Source organism: Theropithecus gelada, chromosome 7a (genome assembly GCF_003255815.1).
Source record: "Theropithecus gelada isolate Dixy chromosome 7a, Tgel_1.0, whole genome shotgun sequence".
Lineage (NCBI taxonomy): Eukaryota > Metazoa > Chordata > Mammalia > Primates > Cercopithecidae > Theropithecus > Theropithecus gelada.
The window spans coordinates 42,920,853-42,939,226 of record NC_037674.1 but is presented as its reverse complement, the minus strand read 5'-3'; the positions used below and the strand labels follow the sequence as shown (position 1 = coordinate 42,939,226).

Sequence of the window (18,374 nt, the reverse complement as noted above, 5' to 3'; positions counted from 1 at the left end):
AATAGACTAGATGGAAGAAATACATCAAAATATATTAGTAATTAGAATAACTGTAAATGCAGTAAATGCTAAATGGATAATGATGGTCAGAATGAATTTTTTAAAATTCAGCTATATACTCTTTATAAAAGACAGACTTAAAACATATGGCTACAGAAAGATTAAAAGTTAAAAAAATGAGAAAAGATATACCAGGTTAACAATAACCAAAAGGAAGCTGAAGTGGCTATATTAACAGACAAAAAGCTATTTATGCTAAAAAGCAATTATAGAGATAATGAAGGAGAATGTGCAATGATAAAAATTCCTATTTACTAGGAAGATATAATAACTATAGTAAGAGTTGGCAAGGATGTGAATTCACAGAGTATCTTACACACTGAAGGTAGAAATGTAAATTGATGCAATGACTTTAAAAGACAATTTGGCATTACTTCCTAAAGTTGAATGTTCACCTACCCCATGACCTAGTCCACGTCTATTGACCAAGAAAAATACTTGTGCATACTCAGTAGGAAACGTGAAAAAATGAATGGCAGCACTGTTCACAATACCAAAGGCTGAAATCAACCCAGAAGTTCATCAACAGAAGACTGGATAAATTAACTATGGTCTATTCAAACTATCATCTTCAGCAAACTAACACAGAAACAGAAAACCAAACACTGCATGTTCTCACTCATAAGTGGGAGCTGAACAACGAGAACACGTGGACATAGGGAGGGGAACATCACACACCAGGGCCTGTTGGGGGGTTGGGGGAAGCAGGAGGGAGAGCATTAGGACAAATACCTAATGCATGCGGATCTTAAAACCTAAATGATGGGTTGATAGGTGCAGCAAACCACCATGGCACAAGTATACCTATGTAACAAACCTGCACGTTCAGCACATGTATCTCAGAACTTAAAGTAAAATAAACGAATAAACAAAAAAATGGAATATTCTACAGCAGCCAAAAGAAATGAATTCAGTGATGGGTAGCATATCTACTTCAAGACTCTAATTCAGTATTTCAAGGAGGACCCTGGCATCTCTAGTTTGATGCATACAGGCCATCTCCTTAGAACTCCACTTCTCCAGCTTTGTGTACAGCTCCCTATGCTTTCCTTTCATGTCAAGAAGGTGTCCCTCCCCCGATATTCCTTCTAAAAGTCAGACTTACTGAGTTACTACTTACATACAGTAAAATTCACCCTTTTTAGTATAGTTTTATGAGTTTTGGCAAATGTGTAAGTCATATAACCATCACCACAATCAAGATATAAAACAATTCCAGGCCAGGTGCAGTGGCTCACACCTGTAATCCCAGCACTTTGGGAAGCTGAGGCAGGTGGATCACAAGGTCAGGAGATTGAGACCATCCTGGACAACATGGCAAAACTCCATCTCTACTAAAAATACAAAAAATTAGCCGGGTGTGGTGGCGGGCATCTGTAGTCCCAGCTACTTGGGAGGCTGAGGCAGGAGAATTGCTTGAACCTGGGAGGCGGAGGTTGTAGTGAGCCGAGATCACGCCACTGCACTCCAACCTGGGCGAAAGAGCAAGACTCCATTCTCAAACAAACAAACAATCAAACAAAAAAACAATTCCAATACCTGCCAAAATTCCTGCATGCCCCTTTACCATCAACTACTCTCTCCATCCCCAGGCAACTCTTGATCTGTTTTCTGTCTTCATTGTTTCATTTTCTAAAAATGTCATGTAAATAGAATCATGTAGTGTGTAGCAGGTTGAGTTTGGCTTCTTTCACTTTGCATAATGCATTTGGGATTCACCTTTATTGTTGCATGTATCAGCAATTAGTTCCTTTTTAGAGCAAGTTTTACTCCATTGTATGGATGTACCTCAATTCATCAGCTGAGAGACATCTAAATGGTTTCCAGTTTTTGGTGATTATGAATAAAGCAACATTCATATATTACAAACATTCATATACAGGTTTTTGTGTAAATATGTTTTCATTTATCTTGGGCAAATAGATAACTAGGAGTGATATTGCTGGGTAATACAGTAAATACATGTTTAACTCTATAAATATCTGCCAAACTGTTCTCCAAAGTGTTTGTACCATTTTGCATCCCCACCAGCAAGGAATGAGAGTTGCAGTTGTTCCATATCGTCATGTAGTGGTATCCCATTATGGTTTTAATTTGCATTTCTCTAATGACTAATGATGTTAAGCATGCTTTCACATATCTATTTACCATCCATATATCTCCTTTGGTAAAGTGTCTGTTCAAATCTTTTGTCTGTTATTGGGTTGTTTGTTTTCTTATTACTGAGTTTTAAAAGTTCTTTATATGTTCTGGATAAAAATACATGATCAGTTATTGTTTTAAAATATTAACTCTGAATCTATAGCTTGTCTTTTTTTTTTTTTTTTTTAAGATGGAGTCTCGCTCTTGTTACCCACGCTGGAGCAATGGCAAAATCTCAGCTCACTGCAACCTCTGCCTCCCAGATTCAAGCCTCAGCCTCCCGAGCAGCTGGGATTACAGGCACCCACCGCCTGGCTAATTTTTGTTTTTTTAGTAGAGATGGGGTTTCACCATTTTGGCCAGGCTGGTCTCAAACTCCTGACCTCAAGTGATCCACTCACCTCGGCCTCCCAAAGTGGTGGGATTACAGGCATGAGCCACTGTGCCTGGCCAATCTATAGCTTTTCTTTTCATTTTCTTAACACGGTGTTTCAAAGAGTAGAAGTGTTTAATTTTGATGAAGTCCAATGTATCCATTGTTTCATTTTATGGATTTTGCCTTTGGTGTGGTATGTAAGAAACTTTTGCCTAACTCAACAACACAAAAAATTTTCCCCTTTGTTTTCCAAAAGTTTTATAGTTTAGGCTGTATATTTAATTTTATAAACCATTTTGGGGCCGGGCGCGGTGGCTCAAGCCTGTAATCCCAGCACTTTGGGAGGCTGAGACCGGCGGATCACGAGGTCAGAAGATCTAGACCATCCTGGCTAACACGGTGAAACCCCGTCTCTACTAAAAAATACAAAACATTAGCCGGGCGAGGTGGCGGGCGCCTGTAGTCCCAGCTACTCGGGAGGCTGAGGCACAAGAATGGCGTAAACCCGGGAGGCGGAGCTTGCAGTGAGCTGAGATCCGGCCACTGCACTCCAGCCTGGGCAACAGAGCAAGACTCCGTCTCAAAAAAACAAAACAAAACAAAACAAAAACCATTTTGGGTTAATTTTTGTATGGTACAAGGAATGGGTTAAGGTTCCTTTTTTCCCTTTTATATAAATGTCCAGTTGTTCCAGCACAATTTGTTGAAAAAATTATGCCTTCTCCATTGAATTGCCCTTGCATCTTTGTTAAAAATGAATTGACCAAGTATGCATGGTTCTATTTCTGTACTCTTTATTCTGTTCTATTGATCTGTGTTTATCCTTTTGCCAATACCACACAGTCCTGATTACTGTAGCTTTATATTAACTCAGGTAACAGGAGTCCTCCAATGCTGTTTTCCTCTTTCAAAATTGTACTAACTATTGTAGCTCCTTGGCCTTTCCGCAAACTTTAGAATCAGCTTTTCAATATCTACAACAAATCTTACTGAGATCCTGATTGGGACTGCATTGAATTTATAGATCAATTTGGGGAAAATTAATTATAAAAATACTGAGTCTTCTAATCTATGAACATGGCTAATCTTCCTAATTTATTTAGGTCATCTTTTAATTTTTTTCATTAGTGTTTTATAGCATCCAGCATCCGTATGTTGCAAATATTTGTTAGCTTTATACCTAAGTATTTAATTGTTGGTGTTATGTTAACGGTATTTTTTTAATATTCAATTTCCAATTGTTCGTTTCTAACAAATTGAAATTAAATTTATTTTTGTATGTTAATCTTGTGTCCTCAAACCTTGCTGAACTCCCTTACTAGTTCAACTAGCTTTTGTGTGTGTGTGTGTGTGTGTGTGTGATGGCTTCTTTGAGAGTTTCTATGTAGTAATTATGCTCTTTGCAAAGAGAGTTTTATTTCTTCCTTTCCAATCTGCATGTCTTTTGTTTCTTTTTCTTACCTCACTGCATTGGCTAGGAACTTCAGTACAATGTTGAATAGAAGTGGTGAGAGTACACAACCATGTCTTGTTCCTGATCTTAGGTGAAAAGCATTCATTCAAAAACTATTATGATATTAGTTGTAGACATCTATCTGTTTGAGGAAGTTCCCGTGTATTCTTAATTTTCTTAGGGTTTTTGATATAAATGGATGTTGATTTATTTTAATTGAGATGGTTATATAGTTTTTCTTCTTCAGTCTATTCACATGGTGACTTATAATGATTGATATTTAAATGTTGAAACAGCCTTGCATTCCTAGGATAAACCCCACATGGTCATGATGTAATATGTATAAAATACATCATCTCTCTCTCTCTATAAATATATATATAAATACATATATCTATATATAAATATATATAAATGTAAATATATATATATGTAGAGAGAGAGCGCACATGCACTAGATTCAATTTGCTATATTTTGTGAAGGATTTTTGCCTCTATTTTCATAAAGAATACTGGGCTGTAGTTTTTTCTAAAGTCTTTGGTTGTGGTATCAGGGTGATGATAGCTTCATAAAATTATCTGGGAAGTGTTTCTCTCTATACTATTTTTCAGGAAGAATTTCTGTAACATTGGTAATATTTCTTTCTTAATTGTTTGGTAGAATTCACCAGTGATGCCATATGGTATCATTTTTTTTTTCTTATAATGTTTTTAAGTACTAAGTCAATTTCTTTAATAAATACAGGACTAATCAGGTTATCTATTTCTTCTGGAGTGAGCTTAGGTAGTATCTGTCTTTCAAAGAATTCGTCCATCAATATAAGCTGTCAAACTTATAGACATAAAGTTGTTTATAGTGTTCTCTTAGCATCCTTTAAATGTCTATAGGATTTGTAATGATGTCTCCTCTTTGGTTCCTGATATTGGTCATTTGTGCCTTCTCTCTTTTAATCTTGGTTAGTCTGTCTAGAGGCTTACCAATTTTTAAAAATGTTCCATGAAACACAGTTTGGTTTCGCTGAATTATTATTATTATTTTTTCCTATTTTCCATTTCACTGACTTCTATTTTCCATCCTCTGCTTGCTTGGGTATATGTGCTTTTCTTTTTTGGGTTTTTTAGAGTGGGAGCTTAGATCATTAATCTGAGATCTTCTTTTCTAATAAAAGTATTTAATGCTAAAAATTTTTCTTAAGCACTACTTTAGCTGCATCTTACAAATTTCAGTACACTGTGTGGTCATTCCCATTTAATTCAAAAAAATTTTTTTAATATCCCTGTGACTTCCTCTTTGATCCATGGGTTATTTAGAAGTGTGTTTTTGCATTTGGGGGATTTTCTACTTTTAAGTTTAATTCTGTTCAGGTCAGAGAACATAATGTGTAAGATTTTAACTATTCTAAATTTGTTAATATTTGTTTTATGGTCCAGAATATGGTCTATTTTGGTGAATGTTCCATGTACATTTGAAGTAAATGCATGTTCTGTTGTGTTTTAATGCTCTATAATGGTCTATATGGCCTATAATACTGTTACATTATAGTCTTCTATAGCAGGGGTCCCTAACCCACAGGCCACAGACCGGGTACTATGGCCCGTTAGGAACTGAGCTACACAACAGGAGGTGAGTGGCAGGTGAGCATTACCATCTGAATTCACACCTCCTGTCAGATCAGCAGCAGCATTAGATTTTCATAGGAACAAGAACCCTATTATGAACTGCACATATGAGGGATCTAGGTTGCTTGCTCTTTATGAGAATCTAATGCCTGATTATCTGAGGTGGAACAATTCCATCCTGAAACTATTCCTCCCCACCTCTTGTCTGTGGAAAAATTATTTCCCAGAAAACTGGTCCCTGTTGTCAAAAAGGTTGGGGAGTATAGTATTATTATGTTCTATGGTATTATTTTTTGGGGGGGGGGTTATTAGTTCTACTGATTATTGTGAGATATAATTCTGGATTTATTATTTCTGTTTTATTAATTTTTGCTTCATGTATTTTATATCTCTGTTTTTAAGTACATACACATTTAGGAATGTCTGTCTTCTTGCTGGATTGATCCTTTTATCATCAATGTACCTCTTTATTCCTATTAATGTGTCTTCATCTGATAGTAATAGAGCCAATCCAGCTTTCTTTTCATTATTGTTTATATGGTATATTTTTCCATCTTTCTCCTTTTTATTAATTTTTAATTTACATTTAATTTGTGTCTAGTCCTATAATTTATTTTTGAACTAAAAATATATAAACTTTTTATTTTGGAATAATTTTAGATACAGAAAAGTCACAGAGATAATCTAGGACAGTCCTGTATACTGTCATTCAGTTTCCCTTAATGTTAACATATTCCATTACCATAGTCCATTTGTCAAAAGCAAGAAATCATCATTGATACATTATTATTAACTAAACTCAAGACTTCATTTAGATTTTACTAGTTTTTACACTCATGTCTTCTTACTGTTCCAGAATCTTATCCAGGATATCTCATTGTATTTAGTCATCATGTCTCCTTAGGCTCCTCTGGTCTGTGACAGTTTCTCAGTCTTTCCCTGTTTTCATGACCATGACAGTATTGAGGAGTATGGTCAGGTATTTTGTAGAATGTCTGAAATGTGGGTTTGTCTGATTTTTTTCTCATGTTTTTTTCTCTGTGGTTATAGGTTGTTGGGGTAGAATAACATAAAGGTGAAGTCTTTCCTCATCATATCATATTAGGGGGCACGTGATATCAACCCGAATTATGACTAATGATATTATCCTTGGCCATTTGGTTAAGGCAGGGTTTGCCAGGTTTCTCCACTGTAAATTTCCTATTTTTCTTCTTTCCATACTCTATTATTTGGATGTGAATCACTAAATTCAGCTCACATTCAAAGAGAGGGAAGGGGTAGATAAATAAGCTCCATTTCCTGGAGGAGGAGGTAACTGTTTAAATTATTTGCGGCTGGGCGCACTGGCTCACGGTTGTACTCCCAGCACTTTGGTAGGCCGAGGTGGGTGGATCACCTGAGGTCAGGAGTTTGATACCAGCCTGGCCAACATGGTGAAACCCCATCTCTACTAAAAATACAAAAAATTAATCAGGCGTGGTGATGGGTACCTGTAATCACAGGTACTTGGGAGGCAGAGGCAGGAGAATCACTTGAATCCAGGAGGCAGAGGTTGCAGTGAGCCGAGATTGCACCATTGCACTCTAGCCTGGGCAACAAGAGTGAAACTCCATCTCAAAAACAAATAAATAAGAATACATTATTTGGAATTCTTCTATAGAAAGATTTGTCACTTCTTACCCTACTCCTATTTTAACCTATCTTTCTCGACATTTACATTGCAATTCTTAGAGACCACATACAGTTGGGTCTTGCTTATTTATCCAATCTGACAAACTCTGTCTTTTAATTGGTGTATTTAGAGCATTCACACTTATTGTAAAGACAGCCTTCACTTTGCACTGTTCCAGTACGTACAAATTCTAGTTACCACAGTTTAGTTAAATAACGTCAGTACTCCAACATAGTTCAAATTTCAGTTACCATAAAATTGTAATTGCATAAAATATAAACTTTGCTGCTAGAACTCTATTCCACAAATCACTACATAAGTGACAGATGCATATCAAGATCAGTGACCATTCAAGTCATTCCATTCAAAGTCTGTCAGTCATTGGTCACTGTGCATCTGTTTTTGAGTTTGCATACAGACTGTAAATAATGTAGTAGTATTGCCTCTTTGACTCCCAGCAATAAATCTGCATCTTTTTTTTTCCACAAAAAATGTACAAATGAAAGATAGAGTTGGTTAAGGAGGTTAAAAGTACACCAAAAGAATGAAAATTGATAGTGCTCAAAGTGAAATTGAAATATATTGTAAGTAGAATTACAGAAGAAATAGCTGACTATGGGAATGTAGACAATGCCACCATTTGAAAGACTCTAGTAATGCATCCAGAAGAATGTAGTCAAGTTTAACTTACTGACATAAATGAGGAAAGTGGTTGTGATGAAAGTACATGTTTGAGAGGATGTGATGCCAGAAAGAAATTTCATATTAAAGGGACTCAGAGATATTTCATAATATTAAAAGTGAAAAGGATAAAAAGTTGGAAGCTGATTCAAAGTTAGAAAGAAGTATGACAATGCACCAAGCCACAGTAAAGATTATCACTCCATATCATAAGTTAATGATAAGAAGAAAAAGGCAAGCACTGTTTAAAACTATTCTTTTTTTTAACAAACACTTTATTTTCAATGTTTCTAATGTTTAGAATAATAGGATATTAAATAAATATTCATTTTACTATTTTTTCATTGCCCCACATAGTTATAATAAAGAGGAATAAAGTTCTTAATGTTTTGACAAAAATCTTAAAGATCATGAAACAATTGTAATTTTTCCTACTGACTCTAAACTACCTGGGAGGGTTTCTGCTTAAACAGTCATTTGTGTGGTCCCACACCATCAGCAAAGATTGCCTACAATTCTTAATATGGTGATATGGCTTGCCTGTGTCCCCACCCAAATCTCATTTCAAATTGTAATCTGAATTGTAAACCCCATTTGTTGGGGGAAGGACCTGGTGGCAGGTGAATGGATCATGGGGGCAGGTTCCCACATGCTGTTCTCATGATAGTGAGTGACTTCTCACAAGATCTGATGATTTTTTTAAGTGGTGGTTTCCCCTGCTCTTCTCTCTTGCCTGCTACCATGTAAGATGCTCCTGCTTCCCCTTCTGCCATAATTGTAAGCTTCCTGAGGCCTCCCCAGCCATGTGGAACTGTGAGTCAATTAAGCCTCTTTCCTTTATAAATTACCCAGTCTCAGGGAAGTTCTTTACAGCAGTGTGAAAACAGACTAATACATACGGCTGCATTAAAATTTAACATCTTGTTAGCTTTCTATTTGTTCCATGTTTTCTTCATGATTTTCACAAATTTTCTGCTTTTGGAGTAAATATTTTTATGATTCCATTTTATCGCTACATAAATTACTATTTAAACCTCTTTTTAAAATATTTTAATGGTTGTTCAGGATATAGAAAACATCTTTCAATTAATCAATATACCTTCAATTAATATTAGACCATTTCACATATAAAGATCTTATAACAATATATTGTTATATATCAATTTCTCCCTCATCCTTGTGTGATTGTTGTCATATATTTTACTTTTACATATGCCATGAAGCCGCAATACATTGCTAATAATTTTGCTTTAGACAAGGGGTTAGCAAACTATGGTCCATAGTCCAAATCAAGCTCACAGTATTTATATGGCCTTTGAGGTAAGAATGGTTTTTACATTCTTAAAGGATCAAGAAGTAGAAGAAGGAAGAGGAGGAGAAGGGGAAAAAGGATGAGAAGAAAGAGAAGAAGGAGGAGGCAGCAAAAGAAAAAATAAGGAGGAAAAGAAGATGCAAAGAAACTTGCAAAGGAATGAAACATTACATTATTTATTGTCTAGTCTTATTTCCTATCTAGTCCTTTAAAGAGTAAGTTTGTTGACCCCTGAGTTATAGTCAGTTATCTTTTGGATGAATTTAATATAAGGAAACATTTTCCAGGTTTCTTCATTTCTTTGTGTATACCCAAATTTCTCTCTGGTATTACAGTCCTTTTGCCTGAGAAATTTCTTTTAACATATTCTATAGGGCAGTTCTGCTGGTAATAAATTCTCTCTTTTTATTTGTCTAAAGAAGTCTATTTCTCCTTCACTTTTGAAAAATATTTTTTGTTGGAAGTAGAATTCTGACCTGACAACTTCTTCTTCTTTCAGCCCTTTAAAGATGTCACTGTATTATTTCCTGACTTGCATAGTGTTTGATGAGAAGAATACTGTAATGTTTATCTTTGTTCTTCTGTATGTAATGTACATTTTTAGTTTGGCTATCTTCAAGGTTTTCTCTTAATTTTTATTTGCAGTCGTTTGAATACGATGATTCTCTCTCTCTCTCTCTCTGTGTGTGTGTGTGTGTGTGTGTGTGTGTCTTGTATTTATCTTGTTTGTGGGCTTCTTGGATCTGTGGTTTGATGTCTTTCATCACTTTGGTAAAATTCCTGGCCATTTTCTCTTCAAATATTTCTTCTGCCCTATTCTCTGTTCTTCTGAGATTCCAAATTCACATATATTAAAAGGTTTGCTATTGTCTCATGGTTATCAATTGCTCTGTTACTGTTGCTTTTCCTCCTCTTTATGTTTCAGTTGTGTAATTTCATTTCACTTATCCTTAAGTTCACTGACCTTTTTCCCTCAGTTGTGTTTATTCTACTGATGAACCCATTGAAGCCATTCTTTATATGTTCCCAAGCTTTTTATTTATAACATTTCTATTTGATTCTTTCTTATACTTTTCAACTCCCTGCTGAAAACCTCTAGCAGTTTGCACATGACTCATTTTTCCAGTTAGTCTTCAACATATTAATCATAGTTATTTTAAATTCCCTAATAGTTGTAATATCTAGTCTCTGAGTCTGGTTCTGCAGATTTGTCTCTTGACAGTAAGTTGCTTTTTGTGTCTCACAGCTTCTACTAATTGCCAGACATAGGGCTTAGAACCGTGAAAACTGAGGTAAATAGCATTTATGCCTGGAAATGGCAGTCTTCTTCTTCTAGGGCATTAGGGTGGGTGACTGGGTGTGGTTGGAAGTTGAACTGGTTGTGGGTTTTGTTGTTGTGGTTACCTTCATTGCCCCACAAGTTCCAAATTCCCTTTCACCTATGTTCACGTTATTTTCTATTTTCTCTGTTATTTCATGTCTCAAGGTCTGGTTCAAAGAGGTCTCTATCCATAAAGACTTTCAGTGATCCTCTATTATCTAACTTTTCTGCTGCTCATTAGCTATGCCCTTCATATACTCCCCTATTCTCTGTTTTAACTATAAGATTTAGCTATTAAAAATACTCAGAACATATTGTTTTGTATTTAATATTGTCTTTTTCATGTGTGCATTTTTTCTAATTATACTATCTAAAGTAATTTCTAGATAGTAGCTATATTATATTTATTTTATATTTTTGTCCCTGAGCATATTGTAGGTGTGCAAATATACCAATTAATTTTTATTTTATTTGGTTTTTTTTTTTTTTTGAGACGGAGTCTTACTCTGTCGCCCAGGCTGGAGTGCAGTGGCCGGATCTCAGCTCACTGCAAGCTCCGCCTCCCGGGTTTACGCCATTCTCCTGCCTCAGCCTCCGGAGTAGCTGGGACTACAGGCACCCACCACCTCGCCCGGCTAGTTTTTTGTATTTTTTTAGTAGAGACGGGGTTTCACTGTGTTAGCCAGGATGGTCTCGATCTCCTGACCTCGTGATCCGCCCGTCTCGGCCTCCCAAAGTGCTGGGATTACAGGCTTGAGCCACCGCGCCCGGCCTTTGGTTCTTGATATAACTACTGGAACACATTAATTTTAATACTTAAAAGTCAGGAGATGGCAAACTATGGTCCATATGCCAAATCTGGCCTGCAGTCTGTTTTTGTATGACTCTCAAGTTAAGAACTGTTGCTACATCTTTAAGAGATGTTTAAATAAAAGGAGAAGAATATAGGAGAGAGATAATAGGTGGCATGCAATGCCTACAATATTTCCTACCTGGCCTTCTACAAAAAAAGTTTGTTCACTCCTATTTAAAATGATGTGCACTTAATTCTTACTTTTTATGGGAAAAAGATTCTTTCTGTAAAGGACTAAATTAAAGATATGTGTGATCTGAAGAAAAAAGTGGTAGAACTAAAAAATAAAGAGAAATAGACAAATTTACAAGCATAGCTTGCGACTTTAACATACCTTTCTTGGCAATTGATAAAATAGGCAAAATAGAGATAGATTTGAATAACATGATTAAGTTGAATTAATTGAATATATGCAGAAAACTGCATCCAACAAATACAAAACATATTTTCAAATGCACATGGACAGTTTACCTGAAGTCTTCATATGCTAGGGTCAAAAAGTAAGTCAGATTTCAAATAACTGAAAACATATAGAATATGCTCTCTAAAAAATGAAATTAGGCTATAAATCAATAACAAAAAAGATAGCTAAGAACTACTAAATTGTATACACTTCTAAATATCCCATAAGTCAAAGAAGAAATGAAAATGGAAATAAGGAAATAATCTGAAATACATGATAATGAAAATATGACATAACAAACTTACTAAAGTAGGCTTTGTGTGAAATTTATAGCCTTCAATTTATATCAGAATGTATATATCAGAAACAAATAATGCTTGAAACTTAATAAGCTAAGCATGTGTGCCAATAGTTTAAACAAATAAAAAAATTAAAAGCAAAGAAAGTGAAGAAATGGTAAAGATAACTTATGCTAATCAAATTAAAAATACATAGTAGAAAGGATCAATAAGGTAAAAATCTGGTTATTTGAAAATACCAAAAAATCAATAAACACCTAGAGATACTGATAAAAAAAAAATGAGGAAGGTGGAAGTAACCAACAATAGGAATGAGAAAGCACATCATCACAGATGCTACAGACATTACAAAATAGAGAATACTGTAAACAACTTTATTGTAATAAATTAGAAAATTTATATGAAATGGACAAATTCCTTGAACAAAATTAACTTATTAAACTGACACAGACAAAAAAAAAAGAAGTCCTGTATTTGTTAACGAAAATTCCTCAATCCTAAGCCTATTTCCAAAGAAAACTACATGGATTCGTTGGTAAATTATTCCAAACATTTAAGAAAGAAATAGTACCAGTTGTATCCAAACTCTTCCAGAGAATATAAAAAAAGATCACACTCATTGTGGCAAAACTAACATTGATATTAAAACCTAAGGAAAACATTACAGGAAAGGAATAAATTTAGGCCAGTCTCACATATGAACAAAAATGCAAAAATCAAAACCAAAATATTAGCAAATGAAATCCAGCAATACATAAACTGGATGCTATTTCACATCTAATTGGACTTATTCCTTAAATGCATGGGGAATAAATAAGTGTGCTAGGAGTACTAGCTAAAAACAGATTTAAATAAGAAACAGTCTCATAATATAATATTCAAAATGCTAAGATTTCAATTGAAAATTACTCATCATACCTAGAACCAGAAAGACCTCAAACTGAATGAAGAAAGATAATGAATAGATACCAACAGTGAGATGACAAGGATGTTAGAATTACCTGACAAAGATTTTAAAGCAGCCACCATAAAAATCCTTCCACAAGCAATTGCTGACTGTCTGGAAACAAGTGAAAAAAATAGTCTTAGAAAAGGAACAGAAAGTCTCCACAAAGAAACAGAATATATAAAAAGGAACCAAATGAAAATTTTAGGACTGAAAACTACAGTAACCTAAATACAAAATCCAGTGGATGAGATTACAAGATAGAAGAATAGAAATCGCCCAATCTGAGCAAAAGAGAAAAAACAGACTAGAAAAGAGAACACAGCCTCAAGGACCTGTGAGACTAGATCCAAAAAATCTAACATTTGTATCATCATAGTCCTAGATAAAGAGGAGGTAGGGGTCAAGGCTAAAAAAAGTACACAAAGAAATAATGGCTGAAAGCTTCCTAAATCTGGCAATAGACATAAACCTACAGATTCAAGATGCTGGGCCAAACTAAAACAGAATAAGCCTAAAGAAACCCACACCAAGACACATCATAGTCAAACTTCTGAAAACAAAAAATTGAGAACAAAAATTAAGGAAGCAGCAGGAGAAAAGCAACACCTTATCTACAGGAGAAAAACAATTCAAAAGCAGATCTCATCAGAAATCATGGAAGCCAAAAGCATGTGGCACAACTTTTTTTTTTTTTTTTTTTCCAAGTGCTGAAAGAAAAGAATTGCCAACTCAGAATCCCATACCTAGTGAAAATATCCTTCAGGAATAAAGAGGGAAAGCAAGACATTCTAAGATTAAGGAAAATGAAGATAATTTTTCATTAGTATAATGACTCTAAAAGAATGGCTAAAGAAAATTCTCTAAACAGAAAGCAAATGATAAAGTTAAAAACTCTTGGGAACATTAGGAAAAAAGAAATAATACGATAAGCAAAAATAGGATAAAAGCAACAGACTTTCCTTTTCTTCTTTAGTTTTCTAAATTATATTTGATGGTTAAAACAAAAGTTATAACACTATATGACATGGCTCCAAATATATGCAGAGGAAATAAAAATGCAATTACCATTAAGACCCAGCAATTATAGTCCTGGGCATTTATTCTAAAGAAATAAAAACATATGTGTATATAAAAACCTGTATACAAATGTTTATGGCAGCTTTATTAATAATAGCTCGAAACTGGATACAATCCATATGTCCTTCAACAGGTCAATGGTTTAACAACTGTGGTACATTCTAACATGGAATTCTGCCCAGCAATAAAAAGGAATAAACTATCAATATAAGGACTAAATTATCAATAATAGCAATAAAGTTATTAATGTAATTACATATATTAATATAACCTATTAACTAAAAGGAATAAACTATTAATACAACCTGAATGACTCTCCAGAGAATTATAGTGAATGAAAAAAGCCAGTTCTAAAATTCACTGTATTAGATGAAATGGATGATTTAGAATTGTCCATTCGTATGGCTATAAAAGGGCACTATGAGGAACCTTTGTGGTAATGGAACTATTCTATATCTTGCCTGCATCAGTATTATACTTGTGGTATTATATTACAGTTTTGCAACATGTTACTATTGGGGAAAACTGTGTAAAGAGTACAAAGGATCTCTGCATTTTTTCTTACAACTACATGTGAATCTACCATTATCTCAAAATGAAAAGTAAAAACAACAACAACAACAACAACAAACAGTAGCAGTGAAATGCCAAGCCACAGGGTAGGAAAAATTATTTGCAATACATATAACTGATAAAAGATTAGTACCCAGAATATCTAGTAATTCCTATAAATCACTAAGAAGAAGAAAGACAATCCAATTTCAAAAAAAAAAAAAAAAAAAAAGGGTTAAAGTCTTAAATCACCTTACAAGAGAGGATACTCAAATGACCAATACGCATTATCAAAACAACTTGCTCAATTTTACTGGTCATCAGGAAAGTAGAAATTAAACCCACAAAGACATACCACAACAGACTCTTCAGGATGGCTAAAGTTTTAAAAACTGAAGAAATATCAAGTGTTGACAAGGACGAGTATTCTGGAACACTCATATACTGCCAGTAGGAAAATAAGTCAGTATAACCACGGTGGAAAACTGTTTGGCAGTATCTATTAAATCTGACCATATATAAACACTAAGACTCAGCAATTCCATTTTTTCATATATCTTCAACAGAAATGCTACATATGTGCATTAAAAGATACCTACATATGTGCATTAAAAGGCAAGAATTAATAATTAAGGCATTAAAAGTACAAGAATGCTTTTAATGACTGGGCACGGTGGCTCACGCCTGTCCTCCAAGCACTTTGGGAGGCCAAGGTGGGTGGGTCACCTGAGGTCAGGAGTTCAAGACCAGCCTGACAAATATGTTGAAACCCCGTCTCTACTAAAAATACAAAAATTAGCTGGGCATGGTGGCGTGTGCCTGTAGTCCAAGCTACTCAGGAGGCTGAGACAGGAGAATTGCTTGAACCCAGGAGGTGGAGGTTGCAGTAAGCCGAGATCACACCACTGCACACTCCAGCCTGGGCAACAGAGCGAGACTCCGTCTGGGAAAAAAAAAAAAGTATGCTCATAGTAGTATTATCCCTAATAGCTCTATAGTATAAACCACTAAAATTCCCATCAACACTAGAATGAATACAAAATTGAAGCACATTCACAGATATTCATTCATATATTCATATATATTTATGCTTGATGCCTCTTTTTCTCTCACTTCTATCCAATAGTCAGTCCTCATGCTTCCACCAAAATATAACCTGAATTTGTTCACTTCTCTTCATCTCCATTGATACCATCCTCCTCATATCCACTGTCATTTCTCACCTGGTTTATGGCAATAGTCATTTACTCTCCAAGCTCCCACTATGATTTGTTATCTGCAAAGCAGTTATTAAAACATACATCAGATCATCCCATACTCTGTTTAAATCCGTCAGTGGGTTCTCTCTGTTAGCAGAATTAAATGTAACTCTTCACTGTGGTTTGGAAGGCTGCCATGCTGATTCTGGTATAGTCTAAGGTATTTAAAAAGAAAGATCTTAAAGATACGCTGAGTCGTTTAAATAAATTAAGAGTTCTTTATCTCTCATACACAGTTCAAAGGAAGGCAGTCCTGGGTTGGCAGGGCAGTTTTGCAAGACTCAACATGGAGTTCCATCTCCGGCTCCAAAATGCATGCCCAAGTTTCATCATCACATCTGCATCCCAGCTAGCCAGAAGAAGGCAAGGCAAAAAAGGGGCTATGCTTCTTTTCTCTAAAGAGCACAGTCCAGAACTTTTTCAGTCTACTTCTGCTTAACATCTTCATTGTCCACAGCCTCCTCACATGGCACACCCAGCAGCAAGTAAGCCTGGGAAATGTCTTCAGTTAAAATGACATGTGCCGACCCACAACTCTATTACTATGGAGGTAGGGGAAGAGTAAATATTGAGGACAACTCAGTCTTGGCTCTAGCCTACAGCACATAATCCCTCTCTACTTCTCCACCTTCATCTCTTCCCTTTTTCTCCCTTGCTCATAGTTTGGCCTTCTTGCTCATGAAGGGCCTTTGTCCCTGTGCTGTCATATATCTAAAATGCTCTTCTCTAGATCTCTACATGACCGGCTTTTCTGCATCATTTGAATCTCAGCTCAAGCCTCCTATCTCTTCTGAGAGACATTCCTTGACCCTTCCCTCACAAGCAAAGTAGCCCCCTCCTTATCATTCTCTAACCCATATTGCTTTATTTCTAGCATTTATCACTAGCTGAAATTCTCATTTACTTATCTGCTTAGTACCTGTCTCCCTCTAGAATATAAACACCATGAGAACAGAACCGCTGTCTGACATTTTCTGCTGGATCTCCAGCACCTAGACGCTACTTTGGATAAAACAATAACTCAACAAATATTTATTTATTTTTAAATATTAGGAAAAAATTATTTATAAAACAAATAATTAAATATGAATTAATTCAGCCAAAACCTATCATTATATGACTGGGAAAACTGCAGCCCAGAGAAAGTAAATGGTTTGCCCAAGATTCTGCAACGAGTTACTAGATTCCCAGGTCGGTGCTTCTCTCTAGCACCCTATGTCATCCAGTATTTTCTTTGAAATCTTCTTCCATTATCTCAGCCCTCAGCAATTATTACTCTGAACTCCCATGGCACTAGACTTTAACGTCCATTTGGTTTTTGTTCCATGTCACTTTATATCGTCATTTATCTTTATTATATCTATCTTGTTTCCCCAGCCAAACTGTAAGCCCTTTGAAAATACGAACCTTCTAACACACACAGAGAACACAGGCCCTCAATATGTAATTTACAAAGATGGCTAAAGTTAATTTATTTTTATTTATTTATTTAATTTTTGAGACGGAGTTTCGCCCTTGTTGCCCAGACTAGAGTGCAGTGGCGTGATCTTCACTCACAGCAACCTCTGCCTCCCAGGTTCAAGTGATTCTCCTGCCTCAGCCTCCCAAGGAGCTGGGATTGCAGGCATGAGCCACCACGTCCACTAATTTTGTATTTGTAGTAGAGACAGGGTTTCATCATGTTGTCCAGGCTGGTCTCAAACTCCTGACTTCAGATGATTCACCTGCCTCGGCCTCCCAAAGTGCTGGGATTACAGGTGTGAGCCTGTACCCGGCCCAATTGATTTATTTACTAAAGTGAAACTCAGGATGATTACAACTTTCATCTTGTCCTATTATTGAGGACAAAAGTTGGCTACTAGAAGGCTAGATTTGGGGCAGAGATAATATCTGTGTGTCCCCAACTGAACAGACACGCGAGAGTGTCTTACCTGTAGCTGGAATCTTACGTGCTTCACCAAAACTGTGCAGGGGAGCTGCTCTGGGTATAATGGGTGGATTCTGAAAGGTAATCCTTGCTGTTGGTGGAATCAGCCCTCGTTCTATCATACTTAAAATCCCTAAAAAGAAACATTAATAGAATGTGAGTTTAATTCCAAGCAATTCCACAAAGTCAGAGCTCTATAAATTTCACAAGTGTAATTTACTCCATTCATCATCTTATTTGTGAGGGTACATCTAGTGCCTTGATCCTTTGCATGAAAAAATAGCTACAATACACATTCATTTAAATGTAATATTCTAACCCAAGGAAAAATGTCATTTCCAATGGCAGTAATATGAAATAAAATTGCACTAAAATAATTTCATTTTAAAGTGGAAATATAATTTCAAGGCAAACTAAA

The 18,374-nt window shown here is 35.6% G+C and overlaps 1 protein-coding gene across 7 annotated transcripts in view; it reads right to left on the bottom strand.

Moving 5' to 3' along the window:
* Positions 1–18,374, bottom strand: part of IQCH (IQ motif containing H) — a 258,516-nt gene that overhangs the window by 148,598 nt on the left and 91,544 nt on the right. For all 7 annotated transcript variants that reach the window (XM_025390843.1, XM_025390845.1, XM_025390849.1 and 4 more), the window contains one exon: positions 17,961–18,089. In XM_025390843.1, coding sequence (XP_025246628.1) covers positions 17,961–18,089 — 129 coding nt within the window. The remainder of the gene's footprint in view (positions 1–17,960; positions 18,090–18,374) is intronic.